Source organism: Heloderma suspectum, chromosome 7 (genome assembly GCF_057233095.1).
Source record: "Heloderma suspectum isolate Gila_16-S chromosome 7, 16-S_ref, whole genome shotgun sequence".
NCBI lineage: Eukaryota > Metazoa > Chordata > Lepidosauria > Squamata > Helodermatidae > Heloderma > Heloderma suspectum.
Genome location: NC_139464.1, coordinates 45,996,012 through 46,014,539, shown reverse-complemented (window position 1 = coordinate 46,014,539; position 18,528 = coordinate 45,996,012). Strand labels below are relative to the sequence as shown.

The 18,528-nt window shown below is 46.2% G+C and overlaps 1 protein-coding gene across 13 annotated transcripts in view; it reads right to left on the bottom strand.

The window, feature by feature from the left end:
* ZC3H7B (zinc finger CCCH-type containing 7B) overlaps positions 1–18,528 on the bottom strand; it is a 77,776-nt gene that overhangs the window by 30,791 nt on the left and 28,457 nt on the right. For 10 of the 13 annotated variants that reach the window (XM_084809958.1, XM_084809960.1, XM_084809954.1 and 7 more), the window contains 8 exons: positions 13,687–13,729; positions 12,149–12,396; positions 10,234–10,582; positions 9,331–9,389; positions 8,522–8,684; positions 8,282–8,443; positions 5,463–5,668; positions 4,407–4,507 (listed from right to left, as the gene is read on the bottom strand). In XM_084809958.1, coding sequence (XP_084666084.1) covers positions 4,407–4,507; positions 5,463–5,668; positions 8,282–8,443; positions 8,522–8,684; positions 9,331–9,389; positions 10,234–10,582; positions 12,149–12,396; positions 13,687–13,729 — 1,331 coding nt within the window. The remainder of the gene's footprint in view (positions 1–4,406; positions 4,508–5,462; positions 5,669–8,281; positions 8,444–8,521; positions 8,685–9,330; positions 9,390–10,233; positions 10,583–12,148; positions 12,397–13,686; positions 13,730–18,528) is intronic. The other 3 variants (XM_084809961.1, XM_084809963.1, XM_084809965.1) reach the window with 1 other exon arrangement.

Below are 18,528 nucleotides of genomic sequence, written 5' to 3'. Positions count from 1 at the left end.
CCACCCCTCTGGAAATGGCTTCGTCTTCCTGTGTGTGCGTGTACATGCACAAGACAGAATGACAGGTATAGACAGGATTGGACGGCATGGAGAGAGGATGAGCTATGCAATCCTGCAAACTCTGCCTACATTTGGTTCTGGCTCCTCCCACTATCAATTGCTGCCCCTGATTCACTTTTCCTATGGGTCAATAGCCCTTCATAGAAAAAGGTTTTCCAACACTGGTCTAGAAGGAAAGGCCTAGAACCTGGACTATAGTATCAACTGCCAGAGATCAAAAGAGACTGCCATAAACACTGCTACTCATCCCTAATATGCTGTACCTTTTCATGTATTTTAATTATGTGTTGGGAGCCATTCTTGGAAGAAAAACAGTTATGGGGATAATATATAAAATATTATATCTCAGGCCTGATTTATACATTATTCTAGAAGTATGGCAGAAATTGCAATTGATACAGAATGAAGCAGCTAGAACTCTTGAGGGAGCCAGTGTTACTAACCAGTGTATTGGTTGCACTGGCTGCCTATTTGTTTCGAGGCCTAATTTGAGGTGTTGGTTTTGGCCTTTAAAGGCCTAAACACTTCAGGACCATGTTATCTGAAGGACCACCTACACAGTATGAATCTGCCCAAGTGTTAAGGGCAGATCAGAGTCCCTGTTCTCTAGCCTGCCAGAGACAGCTGTTAGGTACTAGGGTCTTCTCAGTGATGGCCTCACACCTTTGAACTCTCTCCCCAGGGAGATACATATGGCCTCATCAGCGCTGGGCTTGTTGTAACTGAGGTAAAAATTGTAGTTTAAATGTTGAAATTGTAATGATTGAAACTATAATTACTATATTTCTTGGTGTATTTATTTGTGAGTATTTATAAACTGCTTGCATCTACAGATTTCAAAGTGATGTACACAAATCATAAAAACTTAAAACCAATACATAGAATCAATAAACCGGGTCTTCATATCTGTAAGAATGAAATATATAGCAGGCGAAACTACACAGAGAAGGCTTGCATCAACAGATGTGTCTTCAACATGCACCTAAAAATAAGAGTTGTTGGTGCCTGTCTAATCTAAGAGGAAAGATAATGCCACATACTGGGTGCCACCATGTGAAATGCTGGATTTTTATGTGTTTTAGAGACTCATAAACCACCTTATGAGGGCTGTGAGCCCTGTAAAGCAAGTTGTTGTTATTATATTTATTTATACCTCTCCTTTTCCCCCAGTACTGGGATACAAGGCAGCTTACAAAAATTAAAACATATACAATTAAAACATATGAAAATATACAGAAGTTAAGATATTATTTAAACAATAAAAATATTAAAACATTAAAACAGCATTTTAAAACAGCGTTTTAGCAGCTTACCCCCAGGTTCCAACTATGTCCCAAAGGCCTGCTGGAACAAGAATGTTTTAGTCTGCCTCCAAAAACGCATCAAGGAGGGAGCCATCCTAGCCTCCCTGGGAAGTGTGTTCCACAGCTGTGGGGCAGCCACGGAGAAGGCCTTCTCCCGGGTTCCCACCACATGTGTCAGTGACAGTGGTGGGACTGAGAGAAGGGCCTCCCCAGAAGATCTCAGAACACGGGCAGATTCGTAAGGGAGGATACGGTCTTTCAGATAACCTGGACCAGAGCCGTATAGGGCTTTATAGGTCATAGCCAGCACTTTGAATTGTGCCCAGAAACAGACTGGAAGCCAGTGAAGCTGTTTTAACAAGGGAGTTGAATGCTCCCTATAACCAGCCCCAGTAAACAGTCTGGCAGCAGCTCTTTGAACCAACTGCAGTTTCTGAACATTCTTCATAGGCAGCCCCACGTAGGGCGCGTTGCAGTAATCCAAACGGGATGTAACTAAGGCATGTGTCACCGTGGCCAGATCAGACATCTCCAGGAATGGGCGCAGTTGGCGCACTAGTTTTAACTGTGCAAAAGCACTCCTGGCCACCACTGAAACCTGAGCATCCAGGCTTAGGGCTGAATCTAGGAGCACCCCCAAACTGTGAACCTGAGTCTTCAGGGGGAGTGTAACCCCATCCAACACAGGCTGAATCCCTATTCCTTGATCTGCCTTTTGATTGATCAGGAGCACCTCTGTCTTGTCTGAATTAAGTTTCAATTTGTTCTCCCTCATCCAGTCCATTACTGATGCCAAACACTGGTTACGGATAGAAACAGCTTCCTTGGAATCTGGTGGGAAGGGGTAGTAGAGCTGGGTGTCATCAGCATATTGGTGGCACCGAACTCCAAAACTCTGGACAACCTCTCCCAGCGGTTTCATGTAGATATTAAATAGCATGGGGGACAGAACAGAACCCTGAGGGACCCCGCAAGCTAACGGCCACGGAGTCGAACAGGCATCCCCCAACACCACCTTCTCAGTTCACCCCGCTAGGAAGGAATGGAGCCACTGTAAAACAGTACCCCCAAGTCCCATCCCAGCGAGGCGTCCCAGAAGAATACCATGATTGATGGTATGGAATGCTGCTGAGAGGTCCAGCAGAACTAACAGGGACACACTCCCCCTGTCCAGTTCCCGGCGTAGGTCATCCACCAAGGCGACCAAAGCTGTCTCTGTCCCATACCTGTCTCTGTCCCATACCCAGGCCTGAAACCAGATTGAAATGGATCAAGATAACCCGTTTCATCCAGGAACCCCTGGAGCTGGGAGGTCACCACACGCTCTAATATCTTGCCCCAAAATGGTACGTTAGAGACTGGACAATAGTTATCTACTATGGTGGAATTCAGGGAAGGCTTCTTCAACAGAGGTCTCACAACCGCCTCTATTAAGCATAATGGAACAATACCTTGTTCCAAAGAGGCGTTAACCACTCCCGTTAGCCACCAGCCAGTCCTCCTCCGGCCTCTTTAATAAGCCAGGAGGGGCAAGGATCCAGCATATATGTGGTGGCTCTCACTGCTCCAAGGATCCTGTCCACATCCTCGGGCTGCACAAATTGAAAAGAATCCATCAACACTGAGCAAGCAGGAGCCAAAGTGACATCCACAGGATCTGCATCAACTACAGCATCCAAGTCAAAACGGACCCGAGCGAATTTATCAGCAAAGTGCTGGGCAAATTGTTCAAAGCAGGCTGTCGAGTGGTCAGAATTTTTATCACATGGGCCAGGATGTAGAAGGCCACTCTACACCCTGGCCACTCGAAACAGCTCTGCTGGTCAGCTCCCTGCAGATGCAATGGTGGCAGAAAAGAAAGACTTCTTTGCTGCCCTCACTGCCACAGAGGAGGCCTTCAGATAAGCTCTAGCCCGTGTTCGATCGGACTCGTTCCGAGATTTCTGCCAACGTCGCTCTAGTCTCCGTCTCATTCGCTTCATCGCCGCCAGTTCCCTAGAGAACCAGGGTGCTGGTTTGGCACCACGCCATGAGAGGGGACGCTCAGGAGCGATTGTGTCCACCGCCCTACCCATTTCCCTATTCCAGAGATCAGCCAGGGCTTCGACAGAATTGCCTGCCGAGGCAGCAGGAAAATCCCCGAGAGCCATCAGGAAACCATCCAGATCCATCAGCCTCTTGGGGTGGACCAACTTAATCGGTCCCCCACCCCTGCAGAGGCACTGAGTTCCAGTGAGTGTAAACCCCACCAGGTAGTGATCTGTCCATGACAACAGAACAACAGAAAGTTCCTCCACACCCAGATCACCGTCATCCTGCTCAGCATAGAAAACTAGGTCTAGAGTGTGACCTGCTGTATGAATGGGGCCAGAAACCACTTGGGACAGACCCATGGTCGTCATGGAGGCCATGAAGTCCTGAGCCACTCCCAGCAGGGCAGCCTCAACGTGGATGTTGAAGTCTCCCAGCAGAACAAGCCGAGGTTAAAAATCTTTCTAAATAAATAAACGAATCAGGTGCCTATGAATCAGAACCCACCAGGGGAAAGCATGTGTTTCAAAACTGAGGTGCTCAGCTGTGGTGGTGAACATTGGTACACCTTTGTGGATGCTGCTTCAAACCATCAGCTGGTAATTGGAGCAGCCAGAGCACAGCCGAGTAACAAGTGCTTCACACATAAAGCAGGAAAAGGAAAAATCTGGATCTCCAGATGCTGCAACTCCCACCAGTCCTAGCCAGCATAGCCAAGTGAGGGATAGGGGGTTGCATTACAACATCTGGAGGGCCACATGCTCCCCACTCCTAGAATAATGTCTGCACAGTTCTCATTTTCATCAGCTCTCATGCTGCTAACGGCAATGCATGAAGCTGGAATTCATAATCCTTACCACAATCCTTTACGATAGGCCAGTATTGTTCCCATATTGCAGAAGTGGAACTGAGAGGGTGGCCTTAGGAAAGGAGCTCCATGAGTTTGTGTCTCAGCTTGCCTTTTAGAAGCAGATATACATTACTGGCAGAAGAGAAGCCCAGCTCACTTACTTATTATCATAAAAGCTATGTTTTGCAGCTAAGTTGGAGCACACTGCTGGAGAGTCCTTGGTCCCTTTGCTGATTATTCGAGGTTTGCTGTCAAAGCAGATCTGCAAGCACGTATAGAGAAAAGGAGTTCAGGCTTTTATGTCTCTATAAGTTACTATTAAAAATAATATTCTTTATAGCATTTTCAATTCAATGCAACCCTTGCCTATAAGAACACAAACCATTCTCACAACAACCCTGTGAATATAGGTCATACAGATGAGGAACTGAGGCTATGAAGTTGCAACTTGCCCCAGATCTCCCAGGACCAAGTACTCCATCCACTAGAACACAATGGCTCTTTGTGTAGTCCCTTAGAGAGACCAGGATGCTTATCCTAACCATTGCAAAAGTGAAAAACAGTGCTGTTTTTATTCTCTGTTCCTCAACACTACTTGCTGCTTCTGGAGGCTGAATCAGGGCTGACCATGAAGCTCTGTGCAAAGCTGCTGCAGGAGACTAAGCAGCAGATTCCAGTGGAATGCCATTGTCCAATGTTTCAGCCTTCCCCCTCCTGGTGCTTTCCAGGTATGTCGGACAGGAACTCCCATCTTCCCAAGCCTGTAGTCCAACACACCTGGAGGGCACCAAGTTGGAGAAGGCTGCTTTAAAACAATGAGCTGAGATGCAGTCCAGAATGAAGAGAGAAGCCCGGTCCATACCTCACAGCCCATGGGTTCTGGGTGGCTTACCAACCACTCCAACAACCCATGATCACCGGGTTCACACGTAGTGACAAGCTACAGTGCAAACCTGACCTGCCCCAAATATTCAAAACGACAGCCACTGCTGCAGTGAGAAGTCTGGCAAGGAAATTCACCCATGGTGGTTTCTCGTTATGTGCAAACCAGGTCAGATTGTGAGAGGTTTTGGTGTTTTACTTCAAAACAAAAAATGTCTAAAGCCAGCACTGAGCAGTAGTCTAGGTGAAATGGCCCACTGGTCCAGCTATTGAGTTAGAATAGACAAGGAGAGGAATCCAGTGGAAGGACATCTTCTATGTCTCCTACTCCATACCTCACAGAGAAAGGTGAATATGCCCTGATGTTCCTTCAAGATCTTTGAAATGGTGAGGCTGCCCCGCTTGACCCCACCCAGCGGGTCAAAGAGGAGGTCACGATTGAGGGTTCCCTTCCGCTCCTCTGTCCACACGTCGATCTCCTCCTGGTGGTACGCGAAGGTGCAGTTATCCCCGTACTTACAGTCCTGCTTGTTAAGCATATCTACAAAGCAACAAACATCACACCACCACACACGGAGTGGAGACTGGGATCAGAACCAAGCTCTCTTGCTTCCCCTTCTTGTTTCCTTCTCTCCCCACACCCCAAGCTTCACAAACAGTTAAAAAGAAACAAAAGATGCCACATCCTGATGTAACCCTTCATCATAATAACATGCCCCTGATCATCTTGATTGTAGACCAATTTATTCTGACCTTGTTGGCTAAGCAAGATGGAACATAATAACACGTCCCTGATCATTTTGATTGTAGACCAATTTATTCTGACCTTGTGGCTAAGCAAGGTGGCTGCCTCAGGTAGTTGATCTGGGGTGTCATGAAAGGGCAGCAAATGGTTCATCATTTAATTTAATTTAATTTACTACTGTTGCATTTTTAGTCCCACAGGGAGAGGCACTTGAGGGATGCTCTGCTCCAAGTACCAAAAAGTTTTACTGGCCTTAGATACTATGCACCTTGACTCGTGGGGGTGCGGTGCACCATTTGCTATTCTGTCTCAGGCAGCAAAATATCTTGGACGGCTCTGAGACCAGAAAGCTTGGTGTAGAAAGACGTAGCACAGGAGACTCCATACAGAGAGTTCTCCCCATCAAATAAGACAGAATTAAAACTCCATCACGAGTCAGGTGCACAAACTGCATTTTGTCAGTGGAACTCCCTATGAAGCATTCCCATCACCACAGGGGTTTTGCATTTCAACAGTAGTAAAATTTCATTATTTCTGGAAAAACTGGTGGTACCATTAAAAAGCAATGACTACACTGGGTTCCAGTGAAACTACTTTAAGTCCTCCCAATTAGATACAATTGGACTAAGTATTAGTGAGTTTCCTCCATATTTACTTAATCACAGCAAAGCAGTATGGGATTGCCACAGTGCTTCTCTTAGATGGAAGGGGACCCTGGTACAAACCAGAAAGTTCCATCTAAAATGCAACTGTATGTGGATTTTAAAAAGCAAGTGAATTTTTTAAAAAAGCAAATGTGAACACACAGCCAATATTACTGCAGAACGTATTAGTAAATCAGTGTTGGAATGAGACAAGACCTTCTTTTCTCCATCACCCAATAGGACTAGTGCAAGAACCACATGCATATGCAAGTCAAAGTCTGATTTTTCACAAGCATTTCTATTCCCATTGAATTACTGTCATTCACAGCAAATTATTTTCAAACTTTCTACTTCCAGGGAACCACTTTGACATCTACTGAGGATTCTGAGGTGGGTTCTAAGGTGTATGTTCAGTTAACACAAAGCGTTGTTGGTCCTCTCTGTCACATCCAGCTCAGAGTCTAACCTAAAATGCACCCTCTCACTCTCTGCTAAAGTTGGATTTTGCAGGGAAAGACCACTCATGGCTGGAAAGTTATTTTTCAGGGAATCTTGCCTGCCATCATTGATCGTCTCATTAGGGCTGTGCACTGCTTTGGTCAGAACCTCGAAGCGGATTGGGGCATTTTGGACCGAAGAGGTGCGGTTCTGGAGTGGGTCAGGTTCAGGCTGAAGTGCTCCAAAATGGGTTGATCGCTCTGAAGTGCTTTGGGATGCTTTGGCCCAATCCACACAGCAGCACTGCCCAGCTGCACGAACCCCCCGCTCCTTACTTGGATCCCTGGGGAGTGCCGGCAGCCATTGCTGTCTTAGAGGAAGTCGCCATTTTCTTTCAAATGGCACCTACTCAAAATGGCGACTTTTCTTCTTAAATGGCAACTTCTTCTTAAAAAAATGGTGACTCCCTTGCAGAGGCCGATGGCTGCGCATGCTCCCAACAGGTCCAGGTAAGGAGGGGGGAGTCTCATGCATCTTGGCAGCAGTTTGCTCGGTGGTGGCAGGGCCCCCTGCTTTGGGTCTCCAGATCTTGCTTTAGATCCGGAGCCTGAAGCAGGTCAGTCCAGCTCCAGAGCAGGCCAAGGCAGATCGAGGCTGATTCGGGACCTCCAAATCGGCCTCTGAAGTAGGTCGGGGGGGGGGGGGGCTGTGCGCAGCCCTACTTCTCATTGAGATGCCTCTGATAAGTTTCCCAAGAAGCCACAGTTCCTGGAACACAGTTTGAAAACCACTGGTATAGCATAATAGCAGAGTTCCTACAAACAGTGTTCTAGATTTTTCTGCCTCCCTTGTACTCCAACACTCCCCTGAAAATTGTTAATGAGGGATTGCCTGTCTCCAAATGTGCTTATCGAACGAAAGTGTGAACACATGAAGGAGAGGGATGGTCAAAAGAAACGTAAGAACATAAGAAGAGCCCTGCTGGATCAGACCAAGGGTCCATCTAGTCCAGCATTCTGTTCACACAGTGGCCAACCAGTTGTTCACAGGAAACCCACCAGCAGAACACGAGTGCAACAGCATCCTCCTGCCCATGTTCCCCTGCAACTGGTGTACATGGGCACACTGCCTCTGATACTGGAGGTAGAATACAGGCATCAGGACTAGTAGCCGTTGTTAGCCTACTCCTCCAGGAATTTGTCTAACCCCCTTTTAAAGCTATCCAAACAAGTCACCCTCTCCTTGCCCACCCCACTCCAAATTACTTAGAACTCACTTTCTCCCTAAATTAGCCCCCACTCCATCTCTTTCTCCTCCTTCAACTCACCTTTGCACAGATAATAAGATCCCACAAAATTGGTCTTGGTTGGACGTGGCCGGATTCTCTTCCAGGTTTTATCTTCAGAGTTACGGCGTCTGCCCAGCAGTATATCCCTCTTGCACTTGTGTTCCAGACCTTCTCGATAGGTATAATCGCCAGCCTTGGGCCCTACAAGGGGAGGACAAGATTAACAAGAGCCCAACTTTGCCAACAGCATTTGGACCACATTCACCAAGAGCAGATAACCTGTTTTGGGATAGCAGATGTGACAAGCTTGTTTGAAGATATGAGTGGATGCCAGTGGATTCTTCACAAGCAGTGCTGTGCTGGGCATCACTGACTCTGGCTGAGACATCAGCAGTTCCACCACTTTGGGTACCATCGTGTGACTTGGCCCAGTATGATTTGCCTGAAAAGACAATAGAAAGAAGCTCTCTTTAAAGCTCACCAAAAACTAGGTGCATGCTTGTCCCGAGGTCCTTCAATTCCTAAATGATCAAGACAACAGAAGCAAGCAGATTAAAAGAGACCACTGCTTCATTCTCAGCACTTAACTGACAGCAGAGAGGTAGCTCTCAGCACCAGAATTCATTCAATTAAACACCTCTCCACTTATAGCAACACACTATCCAATCCCTTCCGTAGGGTTCCCAAGTTAATTCAATAGAGTCCTAAAGCAGTTTGTTGCTACCAAGCAAGAGGTGGTTGCAGAAAATCCAGGTCCAGCAGCATTTCAGAAGAGTGACCCTCAATGATTACTCTGTGTGGAAGAAGGACTGCCCTCTGTCACAACTCTACAGGGAGAACGGCCAACCTGCTCCCAAGCTTTGTCATAAATCCAACATAAACTCCTTTGAGCATTCCAACAAATTCTAGCTGGGGTGAGGAGCAAAGAAGAACTATGGAATGGCTGCCATATTATGCCAATTTAGTGGAATGGGTTGGTTGAAACTTGGGAACCCATAACTGGGTTGTGCACTAACTACTGACTGTTGCACTGAAGTAGAAAACGTGTTCCCTTCTTTTTCCTAATTCAGAGTGAGTCACCAACTCACCATAGGTGGTGGTTTCTGGATACCAGCAGGTTGCCGTGGTTCTTGGGTGCTGGTTTCCTCTAAACAGTGAGAGAAAAATGCAAAAGGAACGCAAATGATTTGTCAGTGTAAAACACTGCTGCCAACTATAGGAACACTACCACACACAAGCACCTTCTCTTTTCTGAAATGCCCAAGAGGCAGAAGAAACCAAGTTCCACATTCCTTTAGTACTCAAATACTTTCAGTAATAATTTTTTCGGGGAGGGGGGAACCCAACTAAATAAAAAAATATGTTAGTGGTACTCTTGCACAGCTCCCATTCATTACAATGGGAGAACTTCCCAGTGGATTGTCTCTCCAGTCTTTATTTGAAATTATTCCAAGGCAGGGGCATTCAGTAAGAGGAAAAATATTTTCTAGTCCATTAGACATCACTGTTAGAGGAAAAACAAATTATGCCAAGCTTCTTAAATTAGCTTTAGTTCATCCCGAAACATTCCCCTTACCTCTTTGTCCCCTGAGATGTTAATTTTCTCTGCACAATCTTGTTATTCATTTGTGTTACTAACCACATACAATTCTTTACAACTTTTGCTTAATCTATAATGCATTAATCTACTAATGCTGCTGCTATTTAACATTATTTAGTGTCAACCACATGATGGGCAGTGTACAAACTGAGACTTGCAGTAGGTTTTACAGCTGGCAAGAGATGATGGGGGAATTGGGAGAGTGGAGGGGCAGGCCTGGGACTCTAATGAGTTGGGGTGAGGGGAGAGAGAGTTAGATGGCAGCAGAGGAGTATATAACATGAGCCCCAGGTAGCTGATTCTTGACAGAGAAGTGCCTAGAACCCAATGTGGAATTTTGATGCAGTGTTACTCTTCCTGTGTCACAAGGTAACAGGCCCCATATACCTACCTACAGTAAAGGAATCCAGTGCATCCAGTGATCCCCTACTAGTTCCGAAAGCATCCAACACATCCAGTCGGGACTCTGTGTATGGGAGAAGGTCTAGCGAATCCAATGAGTCCAAAGGGGAGCTGCCGCTGCCACCCACGGGCGATTCAAAGGCATCCAGAACAGATGAGGAGGAGAGCTGCTTTGTGGCATCCATCACTAAGCCAAAGGAGGCAGGAGGGAGAGGTGTGGAGACTGGAATGTTGGCCGTCACCACAGGAGGGAGCAGTGGAGTGCCACCTGGAAACACAGGGATCAGCTGGGGCATCTCGCTAGGCAGTCTGGCAGGGATGGCACCTTGGACCAGAGACTTTAGTGAGAAAGATGAGACATGTCATAATTAGAGGGGAGCAAGAAACACAGTACACACACAGGTGAGGTGGCACAGGGTACCTTGAAAGTCAGAACGTAAGACTAGTCCACAGTTACTTTCCCCAATATGGCAGAAATACCAGCCTGTGACTGGGCACAGACATAGCCCCTCTCTTCTGAAGTGCAAATCCTGTCTCCTATTGCTGTTAAGAATTAAACTGACATCAACATTAACCACAGTTAAGACTAACCAAGTGTCAGGGACAAGCCAGGACATAGCTGGCATGACTAGACAGAGGAAAACAGGCAGGCAGCAGGCAAACAGTTCCACTAGGGTACAGAAGAGGTGCCACGGAGAGTCAAAGCAGAGTGAGGCACGAAGCAGCAGAAAAACTACAAACTTGAGCTGCTGGTAGCCTCTTCCTTCTTGTTTTTATAGATGCTACTGTGAGTCCAGAGCCAGAGAAGCTGAAATGGTCTCAGATGACCCAGCATTCAAAGGCAGGGAGGGCTGTGGAGGAGAACAAACATATAAAGCTTCCCAGTATTGGGTCGGAATGCCTTCTCCAACACTGGCACTCTCTAGATGTTTTGGACTACAGCTCCCATCATCCCTGGCCACTGGTCATACAGGCTGCAGCTATGGGAGTTGCAGAGTTGGATCCAATGGGACTCTTGCAGGGGTGCCCCACGTGCAGCCCCTACCGCTGCTGGATGCAATGTAGCACTTCTGGGGGCAAGTGCCAAAACGAGCGGAAACGTTCTGCCTGTTCCAGAAATGAGCATTTCTGCTCGTTTCGGTGCTTGCCCCCAGAAGTGCTACATTGCGGCCACCAGTGGTAGGGGCTGCATGTGCACCGCTAGGCCTCGGGCGCCCACACAAGGTCCCATTGGATCCAACCCATAGTTCAAAACATCCAGAGGGCACCACCTTGGGGAAGGCTGATTATATCTAGTCAGGTTTTGTCTCCAAGGTCTCATGTTGAAGTCTCTCCAAGTCCTGCTACCCAAGATTGTTTTAACTGGAGTGCCAGGGAATGAAAGGGTTCTTCTGCATGCAAAACACATGTTCTGCCACTGAGTGATGGAATTCCCCGTTCCTCATACCAGGGTTCCCTCTTAACCAGGATTTGGGGAATGGGTGAGGGGAGGGAATCCAAGTCAGTTTTAACTGTGATTAACTTTTGATGCCATTGTATCCCTGAACCGCATTTAAGAGTGGCAGAGGAGAATTTACATTCAAGAAGGCAGGGGCTGAGGGGAGGGAGTGCACAATCCTGAAGCCTGCTTCCCATTGCTTAACCATGGTTAGACAATTGGGAGTACGCAATTTGCACAGGCCCTTTGTGCACCCCAGCTGCACATGGAAAACAATCGCACATGGAAAAGCGTAATATACTCTACTCTCTTGTTAGCAAAGATTCCCCCCAGGTTTTTAGAAGACAAAAAGAGGAGGGTGAAAATACACAGAATGCTCTCATGTCAAGGGGAGGAGAGAGGGAAGATCATAAAAGAATAACCAGAAACAGAGCAATGGATAGACATCTAAGAAATCTACTCTTACCAGTGCATACTGTGACCCATCCGTGATGGAATCTAAGATAGAGTCCAGTTCGTCCCCAAGAACCCCTCCTTCAGTAAAGTCGTCCACACTCTCAGAGCCTGGTATGGATGCAGCATCTGTAGAAGGGAGCAGGGTGGCAGCAGGGAGTAACGTTGGCGGGCCTTTTGTATCCAAGTCAGATGGTGAAAAGGAAGAGCCCTCGCTCACAACACTGGGTGGAGTGATGCACTGGAAGCCCACAGAGCTGTCTGCAAGGGGAATAATTGGATCATGGCTGGGTGGCAGTGCACACACATCCCAGTCAGGTGGAAAAACATGAAGGTCAGGGAATTTTGATCTCAGAAGTATAGCAAGCTACTTTATAACCAGCTCAGAATATTTGTCTGTCTAGCCCAGTACTGCCTACTCTGACTGGTGCTGGCTCTCCCAGGTTTCAAGCAAAGAGTTTTTTCATCACCTGCTACCGGATCCCTCTTATTTTTAAACTGGGGATGCCAGTGACTGAACCAGGGATGTTCTGCATGCAAGGGATACACTTCATCACTGAACTATAGTCTCTCCTGCCTTCAAAATATGACTGCTGGACTTTCACTAAGGGTGTAATCCTACTGGGATAGTTGGCCGCCTCCAAACTTGGAGGCGGCCGACTATCCAATGTAGGCCAGGCAGAGCACAGAGGCCTGTATTTGCAACTTGGCTGCCTAGCTGGGGACTTCGGGGAGGGGGGGGAAGCTGCATGGCACATAGGAAGTGTTGTAATGATGCTTCCGCAGTCTTCTCCCCTGGTAATGCCCACTTTTCACTCGTTCCACGCTGCATGTATGAGCACGGAGATGGGTTAAGAACCGCACCGCCTACAAGGCACAGGGGATGGGGTGGGGAGCTTGGTTTCTGGAATTCCAGCTCAGAGCCCTGGCTCTGAGCTCAGTTCCCACAAACCGAAAAATCGTATGGCCATCTAGACACTGTCTAGCAGCCATAGATTGCTCTCTAAATGGCTGTCAGGCAGATTACATTCTAAAGCAGCCTTCCCCAACCTGGTGTGCTCCAGATTTTTGGACTACAACTCCCAGCATTCCTGACCACTGATGGGAACTGAAGTCCAAATTATATGGAGGGCACTAGGTTGGGGAAGGCTGTTCTAAAGTCACATTCCTAACAACTTCCTGATATGTGGCTCACACGTATCTCCCAAAATTTACAGCATGTCTGCACAGCGTGTATCATGGGGATCAGATGTCATCAGCAGTGGATTCCCTCACCACCATTTACTTGCACTAGGATCTTCAGCCTCCATTGGTTCTCCTGCCCAACCACACCACTGATAGGAACAAACATAAGAACAGTGCCAACTTCCCAAAGAGAAAGAACTTGGCTTTCCCCACGGACATTTCCTGCGGCTCCAGTTATGTGCCTTAGTGACAAAAAAGCAGGCAGATGTTCTGCAGGTATCTCCATACCCTTCCTGAAGTCAAAGCTTCTTGTGCCATTAAGAGGGACAGCAGTAGCTATAAATCAAAGGAATATAAAACTATCACCTGTTTCAATGTCATCTACAGAGCCCAATCCATTGGAAACAGTCTGCAAAGGGAGAAAAAAAAGACTAGTCAATTCTCTTTTTAGCTGGTCCCTTTTCAGTTCCCTTTTCCAGTTTTCATAAACATACACACAGAAGCTGTTGCATTTTTTTCTCGAGTAGGGCAAGCTCTGCTTCTCCTTACCTTTGCTCCTCAAGTGACATATATACTTGGTCCTGAATCCAGCAATAATTTTCTCTCTCTCTTCACCCCTCCCCTGCACACTTCAGGAAGGCTTTCAACTGTTGTTAAAATCACACACATACTTCCTGTTAAGTGTTTGGCCCTCTTTTCTAACCAAGTCTTTATTTTTAACTTGAAACACTGCTCCAGGTTTAATTTGTGGAAGAGGGGCAGTTTGCAGCTTTGTGACTGGGTGGCCCTTGTGATGATCGGTACTCTGCACAGCTGAGAGAAAGCCAATCAATATTCTGTACAGCCAGCTTCTGCTGAAAACAGGAAGAACCAGTTGCTCTTGAGCTTCTCCTGTGAAAGGTTGTATGTCGGCCAAAATGGGATAAGTATGTAATCCCAATCGGTTTATCACTCAGACTGTGTATGGATAGATGCGCCCTTAGTTCCCTTTTCACCTAGATCACCCACAAATGGATGTTCACCACTTGCATTAGAGAGAAGGCTGCCAGATTTCCTGTGGAACAGGGCTCCTATGCCTTCAATAGTCGGGAATTTAGACAGATACCATTTCCCTTGCCACTGCAACTCTTGTTGTTGTTGTTGTTGTTCAGTCATTCAGTCGTGTCCGACTCTTCGTGACCCCATGGACCATAGCACGCCAGGCCTTCCTGTCCTCCGCTCTCTCCCGGAGTGTGCTCAAGTTCATATTCATTGCATCGGTGACGCTATCTAGCCATCTCATCCTCTGCCGTCCCCTTCTCCTTTTGCCTTCAATCTTTCCCAGCATCAGGGTCTTTTCCAGTGACTTTTCTCTTCGCATTAGGTGGCCAAAATATTTGAGCTTCAGCTTCTGTATCTGTCCTTCCAATGAGCAGTCAGGGTTGATTTCCTTTAGGATGGACTGATTTGACCTCCTTGTAGTCCAGGGGACTCGTAAGAGTCTTCTCCAGCACCACAGTTCGGAAGCATCAATTCTTCAGCGCTCAGCCTTCCTTACAGTCCAGCTCTCACAGCCATACGTTGCTACTGGGAAAACCATAGCTTTGATTATATGGACCTTTGTCGGCAAGGTGATGTCTCTGCTTCTTACTATGCAGTCTACGTTTGCCGTAGCTTTCCTCCCAAGGAGCAAGCGTCTTTTAATTTCATGGCTACAGTCACCGTCTACGGTGATCTTGGAGCCCAAGAAAATAAAATCTGTCACTGCTTCCATTTCTTCCGCTTCTATATGCCAGGAAGTGATGGGGCCAGATGCCATGATTTTAGTTTTTTTAATGCTGAGTTTCAGACCAGCTTTTGCACTCTCCTCTTTCACCCTCAACAAGAGGCTCTTGAGATCCTCTTCGCTTTCTGCCATTAGGGTGGTATCATCTGCGTATCTGAGGTTGTTGATAATTCTCCCAGCAATCTTAATTCCGACCTGTGATTCATCCAACCCAGCGTTTCTCATGTTGTACTCTGCATATAAGTTAAATAAGCAGGGCGACAATATGTAGCCTTGTCGTACTCCTGTCCCAATTTTGAACCAATCGGTTGTTCCATGTCCGGTTCTTACTGTTGCTTCTTGACTCTCGTACAGGTTTATCAGGAGACAGGTAAGGTGGTCTAGTACTCCCATCTCTTTAAGAATTTGCCAGAGTTTGTTGTGATCCACACAATCAAAGGCTTTAGCATAGTCAATGAAGCAGAAATAAACATTTTTCTGGAATTCTCTTGCTTTGTCCATGATCCAGCGAATGTTGGCGATTTGATCTCTAGTTCCTCTGCCTCTTTGGAACCCAGCTTGTACTTCTGGTAGTTCTCGGTTCACATACTGCTGAAGCCTAGCTTGTAGGATTTTGAGCATAACCTTTCTGGCATGTGAAATGAGCGCAATTGTACAGTATGCTGGCATGTGAAATGAGCCCAATTGTACACTTATGAAAATTGAAAAAGTGAATGGAAATTCTCCTCTCATTGAAACTATTAAAGACACTAAGGCCAGTCCCATATTGGAGCATGCAATCGTACTACTACTGAGCTTTCCTATATCAAGAGAAATAACTACGGAAATCACATCCAGAATTAAAGACAACAAAAGTGAAGGCTTAAAATACTTTACACAGTATAAAAAAGTTAAATTAAACCACGAATGGGTAAAGACAAAGAGAAATGTATTTCCTGTTTAGCTAAAACAAGATGATCCAGAATAAATATAGAGGGGGGGGGGGGAATCTACTTTTCACCAGTTATTTTGCATGGGGTTCAGTAGTGTTCTAGATAACACCAGTGAGACTTCAGTCCCACCTTTTAATACCTGAAGGGCTCTGGAGTAGAAACAAGTGACTTGTGCACATCTGTGTGATGACTAACCATGTGAGAGGGGAAAATTTCAATGGGTTAAATCTCACCAGAAATCTAACATTCTTAACCAATTTTCCAAAAAGGAATAGGTATGGGGAAAAGGAGCAAGAGTGTACAGGAGAACAGAAGCCATGCTCCCAAGTAAAACGTGTCCAACAAACCCAAGGTGCCGGTTCCAAGCGCAATTGCAATTAGGGAGCGAACAATGAGTTTCCAATTTTCTCATCTTCAGAACAAATGTGGGAAACCATTAATGCACCAAATAGAAGAGGGTGAACTTGTAGTGCAAACATGGGACCAGACTATTGTATTTATGACATTTATACTACCATTTTTCTTCCAAGGCAACGAACATGGGCCTCATAGGGGGACTCCCATTTAGACAGTGATGAGACCCAAACTGGCTTAGCTTTGACATGGTTGCTGTATCATGTGCCTTCAGACCATGCCCTGAAGCCTAGCTAAAGTGGCCATAACTAAGTCCTCATGGAAAACAATAAGACAAGTTAGTTATTACCAACTTGTACCATTGGCTTCAATAGGACTTGGTCATGATGAACTTTAGCTGGGATTGAGGCCTTGCAGTTTGAGGATGGATGCTTCACAGGAAAGTGAAAGCCCATTATATGCGATCAGCTGTAAGATGTTGTACATACTTCATGTATAATAAAAATTATCTTGCCTAAGTCATATAACCACAGCTAATCTCACAGAGCATGAGATTTCATTATCCACATCTTACATAACTGCCCTTTCTTTAGCTGCCTAAGTTAAATACCACTAACTTATAAAACAAAGCTGAAAGCAAACGCACACCTAGGTTACCATCTCCGTAAGGATAACTGGCACTGAGCTCAGTCGGCTGCAATCCTAGAAACACTTCCTTGGGAGTATGGCCCACTGCATTCAAAAGGACTTGCAGAGGCTCGGGCTGGTACTTAATAAACCAACTTCAATAAAAGCACCAAAATAATAAGCTTTTGTTCCATTTTCGATTTAAAACTATCAAAATGCCTAGAAAACAAATATTAGAGAAACCTTAAGTATTAGAAAGCAGAAGATTATTATTTTGCATTCCTATTTCTCATGATGGGAACGTCTAGAAGTGGTAATTTACAAAAAGGTCTCAGCTTTTAAAAAAGGTGGTTTTTAAAATCACTTAGAGCACAATTCTATTGGGATGCCTGTCAGCCTCTGAACTTGGAGGCTGATGGGCATCTTATGCAGAGCAGGAGGAACACAGAGGCGATCTTCACTTCCGTGCTCTTCTTGCTCTGCATTTTTGATAGACAGGCTTTTTCACCTGTCTAGCTGGGGCTCTGCGGAGTGGGAGGGAAGGAGGCTGGGATGGCTGGAGGATTCTTTGTAAGCCGCCCTCCCCTGCCCCCTCCTGTCCCCACCCACAGAACTGCCCCCTTTCCCTCCTATCTGAAGTTGCTGTTGTGACCTCGGAGAGGCAGCCAGCATGGTTCGCTCCACACCAGCTGTGAGGGGGAGGGAAGCTCGGACTCCTGAGCCCGATGTCAGAGTGCTGTCTCTGCCCTCAAATTCAGAAATCTGAACTATCCTATGGCCTCCCAGACACTGTCTTGGGGCCTCTGAATTGCTCCCTCCAAGATTTTATTACATGAAGTGGTTTACAAGTTTTACTAATAAACAAACAAACAAACAAATAAATTCAGCAACCATTTCTCAGTCAAGTCAATAGTGCCCGTCACCTATGCATGCTTATTTCATGTGGTGCCTTGCTTGCCTAAGATTTTGTGGTATTAAACATTTAAAGCGCATTTGAAAAACACACAATGTAGAGCTCATACCAGGTTTTGTTAAATAAATCTAGTAGCAAGTACATGTCAATAATGTTTTCATACATTAAAAAATGGTAATAAAGCCAGTTGTTATACGTGAAGGATTCGGGGGGGGGGGGTGTTTACCCATAATAATTTATTCTATCTCACCATTATTTCAATTCTAGTTTCTCTAGCAATGTACACAACCCAACTCAGGAAGTACAGAAATGGAGCAAGCCTATACTTGAAATCGGCTGGCTGAGGGATAACAGGATATGGAGGAAACCACACTACACCAGCAGGAAAGATATGCCAGTGGAACACTCTGCCAGCGCACCGGCAAAAAGATGCCAGCCCAACAGCTAAGATAGGGTAGAGCTGAAGGTGGGACATGGATGGGAACACACTTACACTGTATCCTATACTCCTCCAGACCATGACCATTCATGCCTCTGTTGACAGCATAACTGTACACCAGCCCCGGACCTTGCACAAGAAATTTCCCTTCCATTGACTTCAGGGGTGGGGAGGAATG